General features: G+C 42.1%; 3 protein-coding genes across 3 annotated transcripts; all 3 read left to right on the forward strand.

The window, feature by feature from the left end:
- Nucleotides 1-288: 288 nt before the first annotated feature.
- On the forward strand, nt 289-6,003 carry LOC308108993 (tubulin monoglycylase TTLL3-like; the record flags this gene model as incomplete). The annotated part of the gene is made up of 14 exons (XM_080462324.1): nt 289-309; nt 593-644; nt 853-995; nt 2,108-2,279; nt 2,377-2,432; nt 2,504-2,650; nt 2,723-2,837; nt 2,941-3,036; nt 3,116-3,308; nt 3,415-3,563; nt 3,647-3,890; nt 4,689-4,948; nt 5,392-5,567; nt 5,662-6,003. Exons 3-14 carry the CDS (start codon nt 921-923, stop codon nt 6,001-6,003), a joined length of 2,025 nt encoding a protein of 674 aa, XP_080318450.1. The 5' UTR covers nt 289-309; nt 593-644; nt 853-920.
- Nucleotides 6,004-11,084: 5,081 nt separating this feature from the next.
- uqcrc1 (ubiquinol-cytochrome c reductase core protein 1) lies at nt 11,085-16,582 on the forward strand. The gene is made up of 13 exons (XM_080460695.1): nt 11,085-11,244; nt 12,452-12,592; nt 12,716-12,802; nt 12,926-13,055; nt 13,191-13,389; nt 13,469-13,548; nt 13,637-13,752; nt 13,957-14,100; nt 14,482-14,642; nt 15,543-15,628; nt 15,711-15,799; nt 15,897-15,972; nt 16,070-16,582. The coding sequence occupies exons 1-13, from the start codon at nt 11,182-11,184 to the stop codon at nt 16,132-16,134; spliced, it is 1,437 nt and encodes a 478-aa protein (XP_080316821.1). The 5' UTR covers nt 11,085-11,181; the 3' UTR covers nt 16,135-16,582.
- Nucleotides 16,583-19,197: 2,615 nt separating this feature from the next.
- LOC308108916 (uncharacterized protein) lies at nt 19,198-20,396 on the forward strand. The gene is made up of 2 exons (XM_080462228.1): nt 19,198-19,418; nt 19,580-20,396. The coding sequence occupies exon 2, from the start codon at nt 19,592-19,594 to the stop codon at nt 19,967-19,969; it is 378 nt and encodes a 125-aa protein (XP_080318354.1). The 5' UTR covers nt 19,198-19,418; nt 19,580-19,591; the 3' UTR covers nt 19,970-20,396.
- The last annotated feature ends 2,896 nt before the right edge of the window (nt 20,397-23,292 follow it).

Raw genomic sequence — 23,292 nt, forward strand, 5'->3', positions numbered from 1 at the left:
TAATAATAATGCTAATACTAATAATAATAATAAGAAGAGGAAGAATAACAATGAGAAGAAGAAGAACAATGAGAATAAGAATAACAATGAGAATAAGCATAACAATGAGAATGAGAATAAGAATAACAATGAGAATAAGAATAAGAATAAGAATAAGAATAATGGGTGTGTGATTTGTGTCCACAATGACATTTAACTTTATTTATATCTCTAAGCGGCCTACAACTGTTTCCATTGGCAACACTAAACAGGGTGCAGTCCTGCAGTGAAACTGAACCTGCGCTGAGCACACCTGAGGATCTCGGTCAGGTGAGAGGGACAAACTCTAAGCTGCTCTCTTTGTATTTTATATTATATTGTCTTTTGTCTTCCTACATTAAATTCAAGTAGTTGTTCAAGTTGTGGTATGATAAGTCTGTACTGTGATCTGCAGCAAGGCTGTATTATTCTTTGGACAATTGCTAGTTGACAAATCAAAACTTGATTTAGTAATGTCATATATACAAGTATGTGTTGCCCATCCATTGATTTAATTTATTTCAAGTAAGCATATTTGTTATTAGCTTTTCTGCTTTTTTTTTTTCTGTTCAAGAGGTAACTGAAGGATCTCACCCTCCCTGGGGTGTTCGATACAAACCTGTCAGGTGCAGCCAATTCTCCTTCTCCTGCAAAGCAACTTGACCCACTTTATAGTCTGCTTCACTTGGAAAAAGAGCTTTATGACCTGTTGCCAAGTATGCACGATGCCAAGAACTGTTTACAGTATTGTAAATGAGGCATTTTTGTACTTGTACAGCTTTACACTGTAAATATTCATGCCTCCCAAATGCCATCCTGTGTCCTCCTCAACAGTTTATATCCCGCCAAGTCATGAAGCATGGTAACATGCATCCGCACAACAGCTGACCTTAGTATGGAGTATGGAGTGTCTGCTCAGGAGGGCCAGGAGAAACATCAAACCACAAAGGGAGTTTGTCCACGGTGTTCAGCCAATGGTTAGTAAGAAACACAAAACCCCCCCCAGATAATCACCATTGTTCCTAGTCTGGGGAATTTTATAATTTTGTGAATGTATAGTTTTGCATATTAGATTAATAAGACACATGCTTTCAGGTTTTCATATTGATATATTGGGAACGTCCCATTATCTGTAGTATCTCATTTCTCAAAGGCCATGACAATTTTATTGAAAAAGCACTCAGATGTATTTTCTTCTCCATAAATTGAATAAACAATTTCATCGTTAGAACCTCAGGCTTATATTTAATAAGGTGAGAAGCACCTTCAAAAACCATTCATCAAACATTGTTATTTCATTGCTTGATGTCTTCAATTGACCGATTCAGTTATTGTGTTTTTTCCTACTGTTGACAGTATACTGAAAAGCAATAGGCCACGGGTGTATGACTTCATACCTCGTCACCTCCTGGCCCTTGCAATTATAGCAGATCATAGATCACTGATGCTGAATTAATCATGAGGTCACACTTGAGTGTGACTGCAAAAGCCATGTCTTAAATTTTAATGACTTGACCTTTCAGTGTCTAATCACATGGTTTTTAGCTTCTTTGACGCCTTTGTGTTCTAGTAATTGGTCATGCTTGTCTGTACTAGTCCTGATGATAGTGCTAGTGCAGTAGAAACTGAATGATTCAAGGATGAAAAGGTCAGAACTGCGCTCACACAGTGTGACACAGATGAAGCCAAACACATGCTTCATAAAGTTACAGTTTTGAAAGGCATCTGTGGTAAGTGCTTCTTATTGGTATGTCTTCGTGCCGGTGTGTGTAAGACGTGATGGAAGTTAATGTTGTATGGAAGTAATTCTCTGAGAACATGAATTTGAGGTCATCTGTCCTCTCCTCTGTAATGATGGAAACATGATTATGTGTATCAGCCGCACGTTCTCAGGTCAAAGTTAGCCGCAGTTTAGACCGCCTACCTCTTCTTGATCCAGATAGCCTGAGGGCAGCCCGGGTCTTTGCAGACAAAGCTGTAAAGGTCAGCTAACATTTAAGGATATTGATGTCTCCAATAAAATAAATTGATCATCAAATGTTTAATTTGCATTTATGTATTTTTTTTCCCCCTTTTATTTTTCTGTCAGAGGCATAAAATATTCTGTGTCCAGGGCCCTTACCCTGTCATCAGGGCGGCACTGAGGGCTCGAGGTTGGGTTGAACAGTGTGCGCACAGCTCCAAGCACAAGGTGCACCAGTGTAAGAGAAACGAGAGCAGAGCTAACGCAAATCAAGCCGATGGCAGCGATCTGGAAGACGGTGAGTTGGAGGTGTGAAATCATATTTATGAACATTCAGATAGATATTTTTTTTTTCTGAATCATATCAGTTTATCAACAATGGCTTTCATTCCCAGACGGCTCAAAAGATGCTGAGAAACTACCAGATCCACAGAGACAACATGATCTCATGGTAAAAGAAAAATAAATAAATAAAGGTTTAAGAATGTTGGTTAATTTTAAGCTGAAGTAATTGATCTCCAGTTTCAGCACTTCTCTCAGTCTCACCTGGTGCGCAATAAAATTGTTTATTTCTACTGGACAAACCGAAGAAACGCCATCAACTTTCACAACTTACACAAAGACCAGATCGCGAATCACTTTGAAAATGCAGGCAGTTTCACCACAAAGGTATATTCCTTTTTAAAGAAAAAGATGCCTCTAGAGTGCGCTCTGTCAAACTCACCATCACCTCTCCATCAGGTGGGGCTGTGTATGAACCTGAGGAACCTACACTGGTTTGATTCAGCCAACCCAGACACCTTCTTCCCCCGCTGCTACAGGCTCGGAGTGCAGGATGAGAGGAATGCTTTCATTGGTGAGGTCCGACTACAAACACTGGCAGACTTAACTGGAATGCCCTGGTGTTGCTCTATTTATTTACTCACACAGACTCTCGTGTCTCTGTTTTTCTCACGTAGAGGACTACAGGAGGACCGCGTGCATCAGTCTTCTGAAGTACATTGTGGAGAAGGACCGAGGTGTTCAGGGAGAGGCACCGAGTTACAATATTAAACGTATGACCATTTCACTCATGACTCTACCAGCTCCGTGTCGTCTGTCAAAAGAGCTACGATTTTCTGTGTCTTAATTCAGGTCGGCGGCAACACAACAAAATGCAATCTGGACCACTGGACCTTTCTCAAATAATCAACCGAGCGCTCAAAGTATGTCAAGAGTTCCTGGAAAGCTTTGAGCATAATGACATTGACATGAGCTCTGAAACACCACCAACGCTTTCACAGGGGGAGTGGGCAGAGTTCATTGACACTTACTACCTCGTTGTTCAGTGAGTGGACACCAGATTGTGTTTCATTGAGCTGTATATGTTCCTGGCTGATTAAACCGCTCCATGGAATCTCGTCAAAGTAGATTTTCTTTGCATCCTCGCTCAGTGCGGGAGCAGAGATTGAGACCAGGGATTTCCTCGCGAGCTGCTGCAAGGCCATGCTCCAGAGGATGAAGGCAGTCAGTCCACAGCTGGAGATAGACGGCATCCACAACATCTGGATCATCAAACCGGGAGCTAAGTCTCGAGGCAGAGGTATTATGGAGTGACATTTAATCAGACAGTTTACGTAACGTTGGAGCAAATCATGCCTCATCTCTTTCACCTGTTTTTTTGAGGCATCAAATGTGCCAGGCGTCTTGATCAGATCCTCAAGCTGGTGGACGGTGATCCGACCCTGATCAATGAAAGAAAGTGGGTGGTACAGAAGTACTTGGAGCGCCCCTTCCTGATCCACGGCACCAAGTTTGACGTGCGCCAGTGGTTTCTGGTCACCGACTGGAGCCCTCTGACTGTGTGGTTCTATAAAAAGTGCTACTTGCGCTTTTCCACACAGCCTTATTCCCTCGATACAATGCACAGGTAAGCTGGTGACGTTATTAAAGACATGTAGGTGGAGATGTGAACCAGAATGAAACAGGCAACTCACCGATTTAGTTGGAAGATGTCATTTTATATATGCGCATGATGTGAATTGCTGTTTCGTTTTGCCGTGTGTGGATTTCTGCGTGCTTGCAGTTTTCAGCCACGGAGAACTTAAAATCAAATTGAAAATGAAAAGCTGCATCTGAAAATATGAACTTTATCGTTGAGAGCAGAGCGCAAGAATCATCTCAAGAGTAAGAATATCATGTGAAAGTTTTGAATGAGGACATATTAGAAATTTTTAGGAATTTCCTCATGGCATTTAAGGATTCCCCCCTGAAATTAATAATGTACTTCTCTTCTATTCTACTAAATAGGAACAAAAAGTCAGAAATAGGAAAAGAAAATCAAAGAATTCCATGTTGTCAGATTCATATTTAAGGTGGCTGTGATTGGGCCACTTCAATAGACAATTCTATGTCCTTGCCAGTAAAGCAAACAGTCTGTCAAAATGTGAAAGTGAAAATACAAATGACAAAGAATGGCAGTAGCTGTAAATCCAATATCACCCAGTTTCAAGGATGGTTTGATGATGCATGTAAAGAATATGAGTGGATATTTAGATTGCTTTAATCACAATATCGTGCCAAAGGAACAAGTGAAGGTTATGGATATCTCAGACTTTGACCGGAACTCAATATGCCTCCATCAACGTATGCGAACCAATACAGTAACAGAAAGTTTGAAATGAAGGAGAGGGACCAACTTTTTGAATGGCTCATTTTGTTCTTTCAGTTCCGTACACTTGTGTAATAACTCAATCCAGAAGCACTTGACACCCTCTCAACAGCGACATCAGTGCATTCCCACCAACAACATGTGGTCAGACAAGGAGTTCAGGGCATTTCTATCCACTGGAGGCCGGGAATCTCAGTGGGAGACTGTGGCAGTCCCAGGAATGAAGAAGGCTGTGATCCATGCGCTACAAACGGCACAGGATCTGATGGACTCGCGTAAAAACACATTTGAGCTGTATGGTGCTGATTTCATGCTTGGTAATGTGGCCTCAAATTATACCACAATACTAAACTATTTGTTTCTCGTACTGCTTCAGCCCACACCGATTTCAAAACAGGGCCCTGTTGTCTGAACGTTTTCAAGTAAAAATGCAAAACTCTTGTTGTGATTTAGGTTGTTTATAGAGTGTTGTTCTCTGCACACATGTGTGTGTGTGTGTGGTTTCATTATATAAACAACTAACAGCAACCACTGGTGGGTTTCTGCCGTTACATGTAAATTGACGTTGTTTTCAAAATGCTGAGTTAAACACCAAACTTTTCTGAAATGGAAACGCAAAAACAAAACATTTCCACTTGAAACGTCGTGTAAGCAGGGCCCAAAGCTGTAAAACTACATTTTCCCTTCACTTTCAAGTATTTTTCATGTAGTTTTATTATGAAAGCCTCATTAGTTAGACATTTGCTGCCTTGTTTCTCAGGTCGTGATTTGCATCCATGGTTAATAGAAATCAACGCAAGCCCCACCATGGCCCCCTCAACCTCTGTGACGGCTCGTCTCTGTGCGGCCGTGCAGGAGGACACGTTACGAGTTGTTTTGGATCGAAGAGTTGACCGCGCTGCAAACACGGGCGACTTTCAGCTAATATTCAAGCAGGTTGGAGGAAACATTTCCCAAGTTCTTGTGTGCACTTAAAAGACTTGAATGTTATGAGGGATACGCAACATCAGATGTTACTCTTCATCTCTAGGCTGCGGTAGACGTTCCTCAATATGTAAGAGTCCATCTACTTGTTGAGGGCTTTGCGCTCAAAGGTGCTTCCCCACTTCCTCCACTGCGATCAGCGCCAAAACCCCGGGACACTGTCAAAGAGAAGAACCCTGCAGAGAAGGCCAAGCTGCTGCATAAAGGGAAAGCTGCAAAATCGCTGCTTAAAAACACCAGTGGCACAGTTCTGCCACCCCCACCTCTTCCTCCTGAACCACCAGTGTGTGCTCACGCAGGTGTCGCTTCGTCTGCCAACAAATGTGAGCAAGCTCGCATGCATAGTTTTATGGCCAATCTTGTGATAGAGCCATGGATCAAGAAATAGCTGCAGATTGTTTTATTTCCTTCAAAAGAAATGAAAATCACACAATTTCATCTGTTCAATGTAGCTACGGGTTGAAATGTGTCGATTAATCAGGAAGGCCCGCCTGTTTCTCAAATGCCAAATGCAAGCTATACGGTTGATACCATCAAGTGTAAATAAAGCTGTTTTCATACAGTTCCTTTGATTACAGAACATTGCTTTACCCCATAAGGCTCAGATCACGACAGCCTGCTTGTGCAGTTTTTACTTGATATCATAGGGTAGCCATAGCACCCCCAAAAAAAAAAAAAAAAAAAAATATATATATATATATATTTTTTAAAGTGCTTTATTAATTTTTTTTTTAGGTGTGAACATTATAATTTCTTGTCTGGTTAATTAATAAATACACAAATAAAACTTGTATTCATGTATTTATTTTATTACTAATAAGCGCCTCAGTGTAATCTGATTCAGCCAATTGGTGCAGCTGACGCATTAACCTTTGAACTTAACACTTCCTGTTATTAAGAGCACACTTTTCTTGGTGACTGCTTGACTCACTTATGGTCATAAAACATCGAGCGCTTTTTGCAAAAAAAAAAAAAAAAAAAGGCAAATATCATTGATGCAACCACAACAACCGACGTATCATTTTATTATGACATCAAATGGTAAGTGCATGATTATTGCGTTTTTGTGGTTGAAATCCGAATTCTGACTCCTTGTTATCTGGATGCAGTGTTTACTAATATGTCATTATATCCATTTAACCAAATCTTTTTCTCTCAGTGGAGGTTTTGGTGACTGGCAGCATGAGTTAGTGGTGTTTTTTGTGTGAGGCTGAAATGAAAATCTGCTTTGTGTATTTTGCTTACTACTGCTTTTGAGGCCCCTTCAGTGACACACTTGTGTTAAAGTTTACATTCGGTGGTGTGTTTAAGTGGCAGGCTTGTAAACCTTTCATCTCTATCACTTTGGCTAAATATCAACTAGAAATCCATAAATTCTCCGGCACCGTCACTGAAGATAGAGCAAGTACAAATGTCTGGCTACGCAACTTCTCTATATTGGTGATAAACAGCAAGTCCAGACGGGACTGAGATGCATTAAATCCACTTATTCCATAAGCACAGCTGACAAAGTTTTTCACATTCCAAAAAATATTTAAATGCTCTGTTTATGAAAAATAGCAAAAATCGAAACGTGCATTAAAATGCGAAAAATTTTCGAGCCAGCCAGGAGTCGAACCTAGAATCTTCTGATCCGTAGTCAGACGCGTTATCCATTGCGCCACTGGCCCGATGACGGAAACGTGGTGACGTCGGGGAAGTTTTCAAGAGCTCCAAAGAGAATTATATTGATTTTAGTGGGTAATCATGCAGCTTTACGTACACAGGGGGAGGCATATTTTGCTGTGGGCCAATGTGTCGAAGTGCTCAGGGCGTTGTTTGTGAAAGGGCACACCGTGTACTGGAGAGGGAAAAAAATCTCAGCCACGGTCTCGTGGCGCCCCCGTGTGGTTGCCTGGAAGAACTGTGACTTGATGTGTTTTCCGCTCACCTCTTGGAAAGTGCACGTGGTCTAAAGGGAAAACCAAGATGGCGGTGTTGCGGGCGCCGCCATCTTGAAATGGTGCTATGCGGAAGCATGGACGGAAATGACACTAAATGACGCACCAGAAGGGACGTATTTAGAAGCCGACCCACAGGAAGTGATGTAACCACCGAACATGCAGGAAGTTACGTACACGAAAGCCGACCCACCGGAAGTGACATGTTGACCAAACACGCAGGATGATAGTAGGCGACACGCACATGCAGGAAGTGACGGGACCCACTCAATGTAAATTAAATGTGTGTGTGATTCAGATCACTATAAAATTGTTCTTCTCTCCTTTTCATCCATTCATATTAATTTTTTTTTGTCTGTTTCTTTATCATAAAGAAATTTTTATTTTTTTTTTAAATTACGTGAACACATCTTTTGTTTTGCAGGATTTTATATCCACAGGTTGACATTCTGGAATGGGTGGAGTGCACAGTTTGCAGAGGCTGGCTGCATGTCGATTATGCCGGAAAATCCACAAATTTTCCCAATGCATCATTCAGCTGTGGATGCAACACCCAAAAAGAGAGCACAGGTACTACAATCAGTGACGTGCAGTCAGGGGAGGCAGTGCCTCACCTGCCATCATGGAAAGAAAAAAAATGTAAAAAGAAATTTTTTTTATTAAATTGTTATATGTATCCAGTGATTATACTATAAAGTTATTTTCCATTTAACTTCACCAGTTTTAGATTATTTTTATTAAAAATCGCTGAATTTTCACATTTACCGTTCAAATACTGAGAAGAGACTTGCGGTGAGGCAGCAGCCAGCTGAGCCTCACCATGGATTGCGCAATGACTCGGCTAACTGCTGGCCTGCTGTGCAGTGAGACCATATTGCTATCTCTCTGTATGTCGCTATTAAAATGTTCAAACACTTTTGCTATATGAATTATATTATAAATTTCCATAGTTTAGTTAACTGAGGTATATAATGTACAGAGTATTTTGTCAACAACTGTATGTGTGTAACGTGTTTCTTGTGCTGAGCAATCATAAAACGGCTGCGAAGACGCACTGGGTGAGGCACGCAGTTCTCCTGCCTCATGGTAGAGGGCGCTAGTGATCCCAGGGATCCTTCTTGCAACTCCTCGGCTGCAGAATAAGTGACAACAAGCTACAGTTGGCAAGTCAAGTGCAGCGGCAGCGATCGTTTATTTTTTCCTCTCGACTTCATTTATAAGTAAAGGTAAGACCATAATAACGTTTTTTTTTTATTAAATGTGCTTTTTTGTGTGCTACAGTTTGTATGTGTAAAGAATGCTGGTATGAGCTTTTAAACATAACCCGTTAACTGCTGCCAATCAAATGGTTGTATACTTGTATAATTAGTATAATTCTTCTGACACGTATTTAAGTGCTTTGGATTTCCTGCTGGGGGGTCCAGGATCCAAGGGGAATTGATCTTTTTTTTTCCTTTACACAAATCACAGTTGAAATCCCCTCCTGGGATTATTCTGCCTTTACTTCCTTTGTCATCGTCACTGAAATGTCTTTAAACAATGTGGGCAGGGCGCCATGGCTCGCTTGGTAGAGCGCTCGCCTCCCAATTGGAAAGTAGCAACTTCAATTCCCATCTCTGCCTGCCAACATGCCGAAGTGTCCTTGGGCAAAACACTGAACCCCAAACTGCCTGGGTGAATGCAGTGTGAGAGTGAGTGGTTGGAGGTTGTTGCTGATGGTGCAGATTGCCACTAGATGGCACTGTTGGTTTGAAGATAGAGTCTGAAAGACTGGCGATGAAGTGGCCTTTCAAACGTTTGTTGAACAGACAGCGCCATCTAGTGGCTCCAGAAAATAAAGACAGTGTTTCATGAAGCTTCATTTGGCCATCACTCTCTGGGCAGCTGAGGCTTCAACGTCCAGTATGGACTGAATGAGTAAAGCAAAGTAAAGCATCTTTGAGTCTCCCAGAAAAAAGAGATATATAAAAAATTCCAGTGTCGTTCATTCATGACATATTTCTGCTCAAACTATTTACAGATCTGTCAGGTTTCCAATATGTGTCCCCCCCAATGTTAAAGTCATTCCTACACCCTTGATTAGAAGAACACGTAGTAGTGGACTGTGTGTGTGTGTGTGTGTGTGTGTGTGTGTGTGTGTGTGTGTGTGTGTGTGTGTGTGTGTGTGTGTAGGGGGTCTGGAGTGATGAGGGTGAATAATATAAAATATAGAGATTAACAATAGTGCAGAATTTCTTGTCATTGAATTCAAAATAGGTAATAAAGTTTTTCTCTTCAATATTAACTTCACATGTTGTTTTGTACAGAATATAGTTCTCCGGTTCTTTTCAAAATGTAAAGCCCCGTTTCCACAGTGCCCCTTGGTACCGGTGCCGGTCAGGTGGGGGTTGACTATCCGTAACCAGACCCGTATCAGTGCCGCGTTTCCATTACACGGGGAACGGTTTGAAATGTAGGCGGGGTTATGAACGGTTGCGTAATCATGCAGGATGTGACGCCATAACGGGAGGACATTTTCAAAAAAGTTTCCTGATTGCTGCAGAAGAACTGATTGGAAATGGCTGCTTGCTGGGAGAACAGCGGTTGTCACGGACCAATGAGCAGACGGCAGTGTTGAAACTCCTCCCCCTCATATCCGGCACATTGTGCCTGGTACCCCAAGTGGAGGGGTAGCGAGAAATGGTTACCAATGGTACCGGTTGGTAACGGTTCTGAGTCAGTGGAAACGCACAACAACCGGTTCCGACCTGACCCGTACCGGCACCAAGGGGCACTGTGGAAACGGGGCTCAATACTGTATGAGTAACCATAAACTGTTCCTGAGTGATCACGTGACGTCAGACCAGAAACAGGAAAGGGAGGAGCGGAGCAAACGCGAGTGGAGTTCGAGGATCCCAAGAAGGAAGCGGCCATATTTCATGTACTACCGCCTCCCACCAAGGGTGGCGCTGTGGTGGTGATTCAGAACAAAATGGCGGAACAATATGGCGGCGATCTCTAGGGAGCCACCATATTGTCGGCCATTTTGGATTCCCCACTGGCAACCTCTCGAAAGTCTTCACTCAGACGGAAGTGACAGAATTTGTTCTTTTTCTCCTGTGATTTAGGATAAAAACAACAGTCCAAGTGACGTCACAGGCTTTTTTTTACTGTTTGTATGCATGTGTGAGCTTATATTTATACTATAGCTTTAGGGATATGGGAGTACAATACATGAATAGAATAGAATAGAATAGAACAGAATAGAATAGAATAGAAATATTATATTAAACCCAGAGAGAAATTCTTTGTAGCGTTGGTGATGTCAACAATAGTTGGCCTGGGTCAGACAAAGCAATCTTTGAGTGAATAATTTCTGAAGCTGTTATTAGGTAAAATGTCATCAAGAGCCTTCAAAACACAGACAAATTCCAAATAATAAAATATCAGTTCAACAGGTACTTTTAAATGTTGTTTGGTCTTTTTTTGCGTTATATTTTGTATTTGGGAACGAGGAGTTTCTAATAGCGCAGTAATGCTTCCTGTACAGTAGATGGCGCAAACACCCAGTTGCAACCTTCTGTGTTCTGCTGAAGAAGAGAAGCGGCCGCCCAGTCCACTCCGCCTTCGAGCACCCTGTGTTAAAAATGGCGGCGTCCGTGTGCCGAGTCGGGAGCACCGTGGGTCGTTCCCTCGCCAAAAACCGCAGTGTGAGTTTACGTTTCACTATTAAAACCGTGTTTCTTTACGTGGTTGCAGAACAGTCGGCAAAGTACCGAAGCGAACCAGCTGGCCCAGCGGTCGGAAGCGGTTAGCTATCCGGTTAGCATCAGTTAGCTCGCAGTGAATGCAAGGTCAATTGGTAAATATACGCGAAACGCTCGCGACAGCCGCTTAACGTGCAACTCAAGGTTGTCACTCGGGTTATTTGCTAGGGGTGGTCATTGTTTTAGTCATTTTTGATCAGGTACATGCTCAGGAAACTTGTTTGTCCTCACTTGCCCTCGAAGCTGCCTGGCTAGCAGCCTTAGCGTTTTGACTTTGGAAATAGATCCTTCCAGTGTAGGAAGTTCACTCTGGAACACTTCATGATCACTTGTCCTCCTGCGGAATCTTCGAGACGTCGATATAAGTTTTCTTTGCAACAGCTGTTCTTTCTGTAATAATGACATTGAAACAGCTGGGCATCTCTTTGAGATTAAATGTACTAATGATGTTGGGGTAGACTTGCACAGCTGGTTGTTTTTCCAAATTTGACAAGAACATGAGTTATTTGGTATACTTGTTAAATACGCCATTAATTATTTGGTCATCAACACAATTTAAATTCGGGGAGAATTCTATATACACATCATGACATTATAAAAAAAAAATCTTTTAGACCTTTTATAAGTGACTGTCGCTATTTTTCATGTCTGAAATGTATGGAGAATAAACAGTGTAAGGACTTTAAATTTACAGAGAAACCATAGCACCATTTTCCACTTAAACTTTCATCTAGTTGTTTATGTTTACCTCTTCCCTTTGCTATCTTTTGGTTGTTTCTTTCACTTTCACTGACAGATTTGGCTCTTTTAGCAGTACTTAATGCTCTATAAATCACAGATGTGCTGCAAACAGATGCTGTACTAGAAAATGTGTCTGTTTCTCTCATTATAATGTATGAGCTTCTCGTCTGACAACAAGTCGTCTGGATTTGAGGTCACAAAACTGTACCAGACAAACTGTACCAGACAGTTTTGTAGGACTTTGGAGGCGTTTAGCTTTAAGATGTCCTTGTTTCATATACAGGTTGTCCACTCCTTTAGTCTATTTTTAGTAAGAGCGATAGTGTGGGTTATTAGTGGTGTCACTTTCATCGTAATCATCTTTCAGTTGTTTAAGATTACAAAATAATGAATGTTTTTTTCTTCCCAGCCGATCCTGCTGTCTCTGAGGCGTGGACAGGCCTCCGTCAGCTATGCGCAGAGCTTGTTGGGAGCCCCCGAGACTCGTGTGACTCCTCTTGACAATGGTTTGAGAGTTGCATCTGAGGATACTGGACATGCCACGTGCACTGTAAGTACATTTCTCTTAACCATGCTATAGAACATATCTGATTAAACACACCCTATATGTTTGTCTTTGAAATGATTTCCATTTGGGATTGTCTCAAATTGCATCATCTGTGCACTCTCTCAGGTTGGACTGTGGATCAGTGTTGGCAGTCGCTATGAGTCTGAGAAGAACAATGGGGCAGGATTTTTCCTGGAGCACATGGCGTTCAAGGTATGCCCCATGACCACGAGATAGATACAGACCATTAAAAAAAAAAAAAACAAGGCTGGTTGGAATTGTAACATATCTAGTGATGTGAAACTTTGCATTTTAATTTTTTCACCCCTCCTGCAGGGAACCAAGAAGCACCCTCAAACTGCCCTGGAGCAGCAGGTAGAGTCTATGGGTGGTCACTTGAGTGCCTACACCTCCCGGGAGCACACTGCATACTACATGAAGACTCTGTCCAAAGACTTGCCAAAAGGTGAGAAATGTGGCAATAAACAACAGTTCTCAAGTCATACCTGTGTCTCTTGCCTTGTACTGTGATGGATGAGATTTGATTTTAATGGAAATAGGCACATATGTTGTGTTGTGATCACGTGCCTTTGTTTCCCAGCGGTGGAGCTGCTGTCAGAGGTGGTGCAGAGCTGCTCCCTGAACGAGGCAGAGATCGAGCAGCAGAGGGGCGTGGTGCTGCGTGAGCTGGAGGAAGTCGAGGGCAACGTGCAGGAAGTTTGCCTGGACTTGCTGCACGCCACAGCCTATCAGGGCACTCCTCTGGGACACAGCGTGCTGGGCCCATCCAGCAGTGCGAGGTGAGAGGAGGGCATGGCGATGCATATGGTTACAATACTGCATTTTAGCTTAAATACTCCTATTTTAAAATCCTCCCAGGAATCTCACCCGGCAGGACTTGGTGGACTACGTCAACAGTCACTATAAAGCCCCTCGCATGGTTCTGTCTGCTGCTGGAGGTATTTACTCCTCACCCCGAAGGTGTCCTCTCGGGTAGCCTGTGGACTTGTGCTGCTTCTGGAATGATCTGGTGTTGGTTGTTCTCAGGTGTGAGCCATGATGAACTGGTTGGTTTGGCTCAAACTCACTTCAGCGGCGTCTCGTTTGAGTATGAAGGTGATGCCGTCCCCTTGCTGTCACCCTGCCGGTTTACGGGAAGTGAGGTGAGAAGGTCTTTAATTTATCAATTTAATAATGACAATTTAATTTATCTGACTGTAGATTTATGTATCGTTACATGAATTCTTAGCTAAAGTTAAACATGAGGATTTTTCTGTTGAAGAGCTTTAAATGAAAGAACATTTGAATATTGGTTTGTTCATTGTGGCGCTTTTATTTGAAGTTGTTCCTGTCCTGCCTCTCTTCAGATCCGCATGCGTGATGACGGTTTGCCTCTGGCACATGTGGCCATTGCTGTGGAGGGTGCTAGTGCTGCCAGCCCAGACATTGTGCCCCTCATGATAGCAAACGCCATCGTCGGCAGCTACGACCTCACGTACGGTGGTGGAAAGGTAGAAACATGTACTTTTTCTTTTTATTAATAATGTGTTTCTGATGTTCCTTCTAGAAAAGAGGACAACATTCAGTTTGATGTTTTAGCAAAGTCCCCTTTAAGCTTTGCCCACTCGAGGTTGATAATGTCTTGAGTGGCCATAATGGAGGGGTAGAACATTCTTCTCTCTGATAAACCTGAGTCAGGGGTCCCATCCCTGTCTCCGGACCTGTCGGGAGGAACACTAATATTCATAAACTATAAATAATAATGCTAGGTTGTTTTTTTTGGGACATTGTTAATTCTAATACTTGATCCACAGATTACATATCAGAATTACTGATAACCCATAATGTTTCAGCTACAGAGGAGTAACTGCCCTTCTTCTGTTTGCTCGCAGCACCTGAGCAGCCGTCTGGCTCGCCTTGCTGTGGAAGACAACCTGTGTCACAGCTTCCAGGCCTTCCACTCCTCCTACAGCGACACGGGCCTGCTGGGTATCCACTTTGTGGCTGATAAGGACCACATCGACGACATGATGCACTGGACCCAGAATGCCTGGTCAGTGGAAGTTGTAGTACAGAGACACATGGACTGAACATGAGACCAGAGCTCTATGACAGTGATTGAAAACGCAGCAAAGCTTCATAGGTCATGAAGACCACTTGATTTTAAAGGGGTTTACTGTTTGTTTGTTTGTTTTTCTATGTCATAAAAATAGGTGAGTCAATGACGCCATAGAACTAAGTTTGCATTAACCTTACCTTAAAAACATGTTCGGACACAAGCTACGACAACATGCCTTGTGGTATAATTCCTTCAGGTATTTTGCTGTTAACAGTGTGTTTATTAACCAGAGGCTATTTGTCTTGATGTGATTTTTCCTGAAACATCTAGTAAACAAACTTGCATCTGGAATGTAAATATTTGAGACTTGATTACTAGGTAGTAGCGTGTTTGCACTTTTTGTGCCCGGTTTGACTATAGCAGAGTGTTTCCTGTTGAAATATAATCTCTGCTTATGCCCGCTGTGAGATTATTTCACAAAATAGAAAATACCTAATATGAATATCTGATGTCATTTATTGATTTAGATTATCACAAAAGTAAATATAGATGTGTCCCTAAGTTGATGCTGTGAACAGTATCAAACCTTAATGTTCACAACTGAACTAGATAACTCAGTTAACTTGCAGGAGATTGTGACCTCATGATTTCTTATTGGGTGTGTTAAATTTGAAAAAGGTAATGTCTCCTAGTCTATGAAGACATTATCTTGGGACAATTGCAAAACATGGACAGATTCACAGGTTTAAAATGTTGACACAATATTTACAAATTCTGGGCTTAATTACTTTGTTCTACCCTTGTTTTACCATATTTCAGAAATCAAGGTTCCCTTTGTGTGCTATCCGCCTGCTATGCTCACTTCTGAGGATTTATTGCCTTCTCTCCCCACAGGATGAACCTGTGCACCACAGTCACAGAGAGCGATGTAGCCAGAGGCAGGAACGCTGTGAAGGCCAGCCTGGTTGGACAACTCAATGGTACGTCAAGTTCCTGCCGATGATCTCCACAAATAAACGCACATTCAGCACGACCGCTAATATACATCCCCAAACTGTTTAGGAACGACGCCCATTTGTGACGACATCGGCAGACAAGTCCTGAATTACGGACGGCGTATTCCTCTGGCGGAGTGGGACGCTCGCATCGACGTAAGCAGGCTGAATACAGGTTTCACAGTCTGGAGAAGCTCCACAGCTTCGTCTCGTGTCTTTCAAAAGCTGAATTTCTTCACATTTCTGCTCTCAGGCTGTGACACCCAGGGTGTTGCGGGACGTCTGCTCCAAATACATCTATGATAAGTGTCCAGCTGTGGCAGCTGTTGGTGAGTTCAGTTGTGCTTCTGCGTTGGTCTCTGCTGCTCCTCTGTCGTTCACTCTGAGGATGTTCTCTAACGTGTGCACACTGCTCTCCTCCCGCAGGCCCCATCGAGCAGCTGCCCGACTACAACAGAATGCGCAGCGCCATGTACTGGCTCAGGTTTTAACAGTCATCGTCTCATCGTTCGGCGTGTTCCACGTTTCGCTCCTCTTCTTCATCCTGGACCACACTTCACTGTCCTCACTGCAGAACTTGATCACCTGAGGATTGCCCACACGTCGTCCTCCATCCATTCTCTCTCCTCTTTTTATCTCCTCCCACCGATTCCTCTTAGTCAGCCATGAGGATTGCGGCCAATCTGCACACATGGAGTCTTGAAATTACTGGTGACACATTGATTGTACTGCAAAAGTACTGGAGAGTAATGGGAGTGAGGGGAGAGAGACTGGATTCAAATATTAGTCCAACTTATATGTGATGTGACAGGAACCGTGCTGAAAATAACTGGTATGGAGCAAGAATATATTTATGATTTCTGTAAAACTTGTTTCTGTCCACTCTTGTACATAACAGAAGCTCTCATTCCGACAAAAATTAAAAATATATAAAACCTTAAAATGCCTCATTTTTTTAAGAAACTCGAAGTATTAAAAACTGGGATGTATTAAGTTGTGAGTTTTAAATGCACTAATCTTTTATTAATTCTATGAGAAATGAGTAAAGACACCAGTAAGCTTCATTGTTCAGTTCAGAGTTTCAATATATTATATATTTGTTTTGGCTTCATATTGTCTGACATAGCACACACACTTTGAAATCATAATTTTTTTTTATTTAATTTGAAATCTGCATTATTTGGAGTTCTGGGCTGCCCAGTGGGGAAGTGGTTAGGTCTCATGCTTCACAATGACAATGTTCCCAGTTTTAGTCCAGGTTGGTCTCGGGGGGGGGGGGACTTGGTGTGAGTTTTCATGTTGTATATATGTGGACTGGCTGATGTTTGTCTTCCACTGTCTGAAGACGGGATCCTGAGGCTAACTTGTGACATGTTGCCCATCTGTCTTTGCTTTGTGATGAACTGGTGACGTGGGATCAGCTCAAGTGCCTCGCAAGCATTCATTTAATAGCGTGATAGAAGATTAATGGACTTGATAGGTTATTTTTTTGTGGTTTTGTTTATGTTACTCTGAGCACAGATTGTGTAGCGATGGCCAAGATGTTTGAGAAGTGGACATGTGATCTGAGGTTCGTAGATTAGAGACTCGTTGCCGCTGTGGGTCCCTGAGTGAAGCACCGTGAATAATTGACTCCAAATAGCTTGGGTTGAATGCAGAGATGTAGTTTACATATGGTGATCAGTGTATGCTTGAAGCTCCTGGATGCTGAAAGTGAACATGAGATGCTGCCTTTCCATGTAACTCCTGTTCTCATCAAGACAAAGTTCCACCATTTGTGTAAGAAAGCACTTTTTGCTTTTCATGTCAACTGTGCACTGTTGACATTTTCTCTTCCTATTGTCTCTTGGTAAAGCTCTCTGCGTCTCTACATCGACTAATATTCAAGGTAAATCAGCAACTATTTGTTGTATTTTTAGGTTAAGTGACAAGTGTGGGTTACCTACTGAAGTTTTGTAACAGTGAAGAAGGTATACTTCGGATTTACTATTGTCCTCTCATGGCCGTTTCAGCGATAACCAACTTCTTGTTTGTGTTTGGAACGGTTCCTTACTGTAGGACTGAAATGGACTACAGACCTCCGTGTGCAGAGGAGTCGGGTTGGCACTTCTCACCGATGATTAAGACGCCCTCAGATACTTTGAGTTCTTTGTATACACGAGGAGGCTGATTTGATGGTAAACTAGGACCTGCTGTGACATCTCTAATATTGTATTATGGGGATGACATCACCTTCCGCACACGTGTTGTCCTGCGTCATATTGTATCTGTGACAGTCCTACTGCTGGTATGACCCAGTACATCTCTACAGCTGCATGCTTGACCCACGTTTGTTTATCTGTGGGTAACTGAGAAAACCCAAGGCCCCTCGGGGCCCAACTATTGTAATCCGGCTCTACTTGTAACATTAACATCATTAGTTAGATGAGAATAAGCTCCTTGATGGGCTGGACTCGGGGTGACTCAGGGAAGAAGGTAGGCTTTGTCCTCTTGAGTCTCCCTCTGGGCGAGATAACTCTGCAGGGCAAGTGTATTGTTCAACCTCTCAATACTTCCCTCTTTTCCTCCTCTGCATTCTTATGTTGTTATACAATATGTTCTTTTAAAAGTCAACAACGCAGTGTCCAATCTTTTGTGTTTTCCTAAAGCTACGAAAGAATACCAAAAAGGCTGGCTGTGCAGAAAAACATAACATTTTTTAGCTCCATCATGAACCATTAAGTTTGTCATTGTAAAATTGACACCCACACAACAGATGTACTTCTTTTTTTGTTCTATGAATAATGGAGAGCTTTCATAGCTTTCGAATATTCACTGTTGAATGTTTACATTAGATAAGGTCACTGTATGTACAAACTGGCTTTTGCGCGAGCTGATTTCTTGATTTCCTTACATTGCTCCCTGCATAGCTCTTGCCACAGAATGACTGAGCCTGGTGTCAAATTACAAGCACCAGATGCTGCGTATGACCAGGTGTGAGACTGCTGAAAGAGCCTCTGTAACAAGTGACAAATCAAATTATTAGAGGAATTATTTAAGTGAGAATTTAGTGAGTTGTTTTGACTGGGAAGCCAATTTTAGTAGTACGACGTCTGCATCGTACAAAAAAAACTCATTAAAATCAAAATACTAGCTCTATTTTAAAAGATAAGAACAAAATGAAAATGTAACTGGTTGTTTCCCTAACGGCACATGATGACACCAGTTTCAATGGCTGCTGACTGATGCCCCCCATAGGTTGGTCTGTTTGACTGTTGTATGTGCATGTCAGATTGAATTTAGTATTATAAACAAAAAAACAAAAAAGCTTGTCAGAACGAACTGCGGACGCTTAACCTTTCAGTTACGACTTGGATCAGGGGGCGGGCACAGCGCTGACTCCAAACTGAGGCAACTATCAAAGCCATTACCGCCAAGTTATTGTGATTGCAATCATGTTATTTTTAGAAAGGGCAAAGACGGCAGCAAGCGCAGAGGAAATGAGATGAAATGAGGGGAGGGCGATGGGGTGTATGGATGTAAAAGATAAAACACGGAGGGGAAGGGGCAGTGACACGGAGAGGGAAGAAGTGTCTGGAGTAGTGGACGAGCAGCCGACTGTCGGGTCCAGTTGAACATCCGACCGCCCGCCGCGCAGGTTGTTCCTCCTGCAGCTCGGAGACAGAAGACAAACTGTTATAGGACATCGGGGAGTCAAAGATCACCACCTGAGCTGCTTGATTCGGAACCAAAGCCTTTTGAACAAGTTACCAACTTTTCACAGTGGTTGCAGTGGGTGAGTATTAATAGAGATTGTGACCTTTGACATTGCTTTCTTAGTTTTGTGTGTGTGTGTCATAGAAAATTAGAATAAGACTTGATTTGACTTGGTAAAGGAAGCTTTTTTTTTTATGCATTCCATCGCTGACTGACCAATGGCTGATCCTCTCTCTGCAGACAGTCTGGAACATGAGAAGTGTGCGTGTCTGTCTCTGCCTGGCTCTGCTTCTGCCTTATTGTGCTCAGAGCCAGAGGAGCAGTCCACCTCCTTCCCGCTTCAATGAAGACACTCAAAAAGACATGCTGGCTGTCGACATCCTCAACCGCGGCGGGGTGCTGAACTCGCTGCTCCGCTCTGAGCATCACTTGGTTCTGCGGCGAGCTCGAGCCCCGCGGCCAGCCTCGCAGGTGCCAAAGAGAGCCCAGCAGGGCTCCCGCTTCGCCCTCTCCCTCGACGTCCCCACCAGCATCCTCAGCGTCCTAATAGACCTGGCCAAGAACCAAGACATGAGGACCAAGGCAGCAGCCAATGCAGAGCTGATGGCACGAATAGGAAAAAGGAAATGACTGAGAGCAATCAGGAGGCTTTGTGAAGAACATCACAACCTGGCAGAAGAGAAGTCACAGTGTCGCACCAACACGTAGAAACAATGTGAGCCCAGGTGGAAGCAGTCTGTTTTTAGTCCTGTAGAGCTTAGATCTGCTTTACTTTTATACTCGTCCTCAGTTATTTTAATAGATTATGCCATTATTCACAGAAACCTCTCCATGGACTTGAAAAAAAAAATTTCAAAAAAGGAACAGATTGAAGGATGTAAAACCTTCACATAAACAGGACTCTGCAAACCACGCCTGCCAGTGTAAGATGGAGCCGGTCTGTTGTCGAAAGATTATTCATCACTGGGTCAGAAAGTGAAATCTGTTTCTTGTGTTTGTCTGTGTAATCTTCAGTTGAAAGAAAAGGCTGTTCAATTAAATCCAATATGATCAACAGATATTTCTCCTCAAGTCTAATTCATTTCCATGCTGTTATCTGACACGTTACAATAATTACAAGCATCAGTGGGCCGTACAACACAAATCAAAGGGTCTGGTCTGATGTGTGATAATGGGACAAAGGGACGTGCAGGATATTGACCTCTGAGACAAAAAGAGATTCTTTCCGTGGACCTTTGTTAATGAATACTTGATAAGATAAGATTAAACTAATACTAGAGGCATGAATCATCTGTGTTCCTACACGGAGCATTGAATGTGAAGCATCAGAGTGAAACAAAATGCTCATCTGATTCATGTTTGTTCTATTTTATGATGCGGTCTTATTAAAAGAGGCAAATACAACTGAGCGTGTGCACAATAAAGACTCTGAAAGTCCACAAACACACCATTTCCAAGCGTAACTGTGAGTGAAGTGAAATGCAGACTAATTACTGACACTACCGATGAATGCACAGAGCAGTCAAAACAATATGAGATGGTTGTTCACATGGGAGTACGAGCAAAATCAGACCGATGCAGGTGCAGCTGCTGACATTGTCTGAAATGAAGATGTTTCTGGTGGCAAAGGCTGCAGTCACTGTCACTTTGTTTGTGTGTGAAGCAGACACGGGCAACAGGAGGACTCTGGGCCACAGGAGGCTCCTGTGTGGACCCTTTGTGGCCTGTCAGCTCATATCTACATGATAATTAATTCATGTTTTTACAGGTAATGGTGCAGTGACGGTCACTGCAAGCACATGTGGACAAGGTATCAGTTGGAATTGCTACAAAATACTTTATTACTGAGGTTATTTCAAGGCAAAAATGTTTTTTTTTTTAATAAAATACATACACGGTATGCAAAGCATGCAGAGAGACCTCTGAGCTCCTACTTCAGTTTTTAAAGAAATCAAAAGATTTAAGTGGGGACATGGGTATTTTTAGTTTCTTTGTATCGTTTTAGGATACTCTTGTATTGTTTACTCAGAATAAAAAAACTGTAAGAAGAATATTTAAAGCTTGATTTTATTAAAACACAACAAAACAGTTAAAACATGATTTTGTGTAATTCATTAATTCGAAAAGTGCTGATTGTTTGTTGTTTTTACCTTCAACACAGAAGAGGAACTATAATTGTTTCATTCCGCACATTTTCCAAGTCTTTTTGGCACCGCTGATTTGAGAGCATGTTGAGTAACCTAAGAGAAGTCTGTCAGTATTTTTCCAGGGAGAGAGATATTATTTGATTCTACGACTTGAATTTCCCACTGACACAACAGAAACACACTTTGAATGCATTGAAATCATAAAGCCTCTTTAGGTAAACTTTGAATATCATGTATCAGGTGTTGGAGCCTCTTCTCTGGGAAGGAAAATATGGTCACCGGCACTCTGTACTAAACTATAGTAAATACCTCTACAGACCATCTTCAATCATGTGTCCTGAAAATATATAGACCAGTTACATGCAGCTTCACTTTCCCTTCTCCTTTATTATCAATTGTAGAGTTCTTTCCTTAAAAAAATTATTTAGGTATGGACATACTTTGTTTATGTAGCTCTGAACACATAGCCTAAGAAATGATCAATATGGCGGCGGGTGCATGCAGCCTTTAATTGTAGAGTAACACAGGTGTGGCTGATGAGCACCAGGCATTCACCACCAGCTCCTCACAGCAGGCGAAGGTCAGTCTGACTGAATGTTCACTTTCACTCTTTAGTTCTCACATTTGTCAATTCTGAATTCCATACCGGGTATATTTGGTTGCTGACAAGAGGAGCAGACATTCCATAGAAAGTAGTTTTACAGTTACATTGCTGAGGGGATTAGTGTCTGAAAAGTGTGTGTCCTAATTTGTGGTTCATTGACATCAGTGGTTCAACATCCCACAGAAGAGGTCGTTTTAGTCTGTTGGTAGTGAATCTTCTTGATGTTGATGTCTTGTGGGAAACATTCCGCAGCATGCATTTTGTGAGGACCTCCTGATTTACCAATAGATTTTATTTCACAAATTAATCTCATTTCAGTTCTCCTTTGAGCTATGGAGGGGTATTTCTTGTGTGATTTTAAAGGAAATCGCATCACAAATGGAGGAAGCTCATAACACAGTATACAAAACACAGTGTCTTTGTATATTTTGTAATGATGCGTTCCTTTTCTCTGAGGATGAACTTTTTGGATATACACTCTGTCTCGGGGTGTTTGGTGGTCTGGTGCTGATTCAGCTTCAAGTTTCAAACTTTCATTCGCCAGTTTGTCATCATGAAACATGCATTCAGCCAAATATGCGTATGTCGCTTTAATTTTTGGACCGATTCATCTTTCGCTTTAGCCTCTGTAATAATAACAACAATAATAATAATACATTGAAATCCAAATGCACTTCATTTAAAGATATCAAAGTGCTACACAAACCCTAAAATTAAGAATTTTAAAAAGAGTCATTAAAGAGGTAAGTCTTCAGATGCTTTTTAAAAGAACCTGAAGACTAATTCTTCCTGTACGTGACTATGCACGGGAATTATGGAGTGACAACTGCTGTGTGCTAACCTTGAAAACTACCAGGGAAGTTTGTTTTCTTGTCTTTTGTGTGTTTATTTTCTTTCAATTGCATGAATTTGAGTTTTCGGTCTTCTCATCATGTGTTTAAGTTACAATGTGTCGGTGTGCACAGATAATGACAGTTTTCCTGTGAACTGAGCTGATGACTTGACACTGGGACACACTTGTCTGCAGCATGAACTATGACCCAATTTTGGAAATATGCAAGATCTGTGCCTTCTGCTGTTCCTCATTCCCATGACATCTGTTATCCTTAAATAATGCAAACAAAGACATTCACCTACAAAACATTGCCATGGCCCCATTAGTAGATTAGAGTTGAGTTGGTACTCATCAGAACAGTTCTGTT

Source organism: Lipophrys pholis (assembly GCF_963383615.2).
Source record: "Lipophrys pholis genome assembly, chromosome: 4".
Taxonomy (NCBI): Eukaryota; Metazoa; Chordata; class Actinopteri; order Blenniiformes; family Blenniidae; genus Lipophrys; species Lipophrys pholis.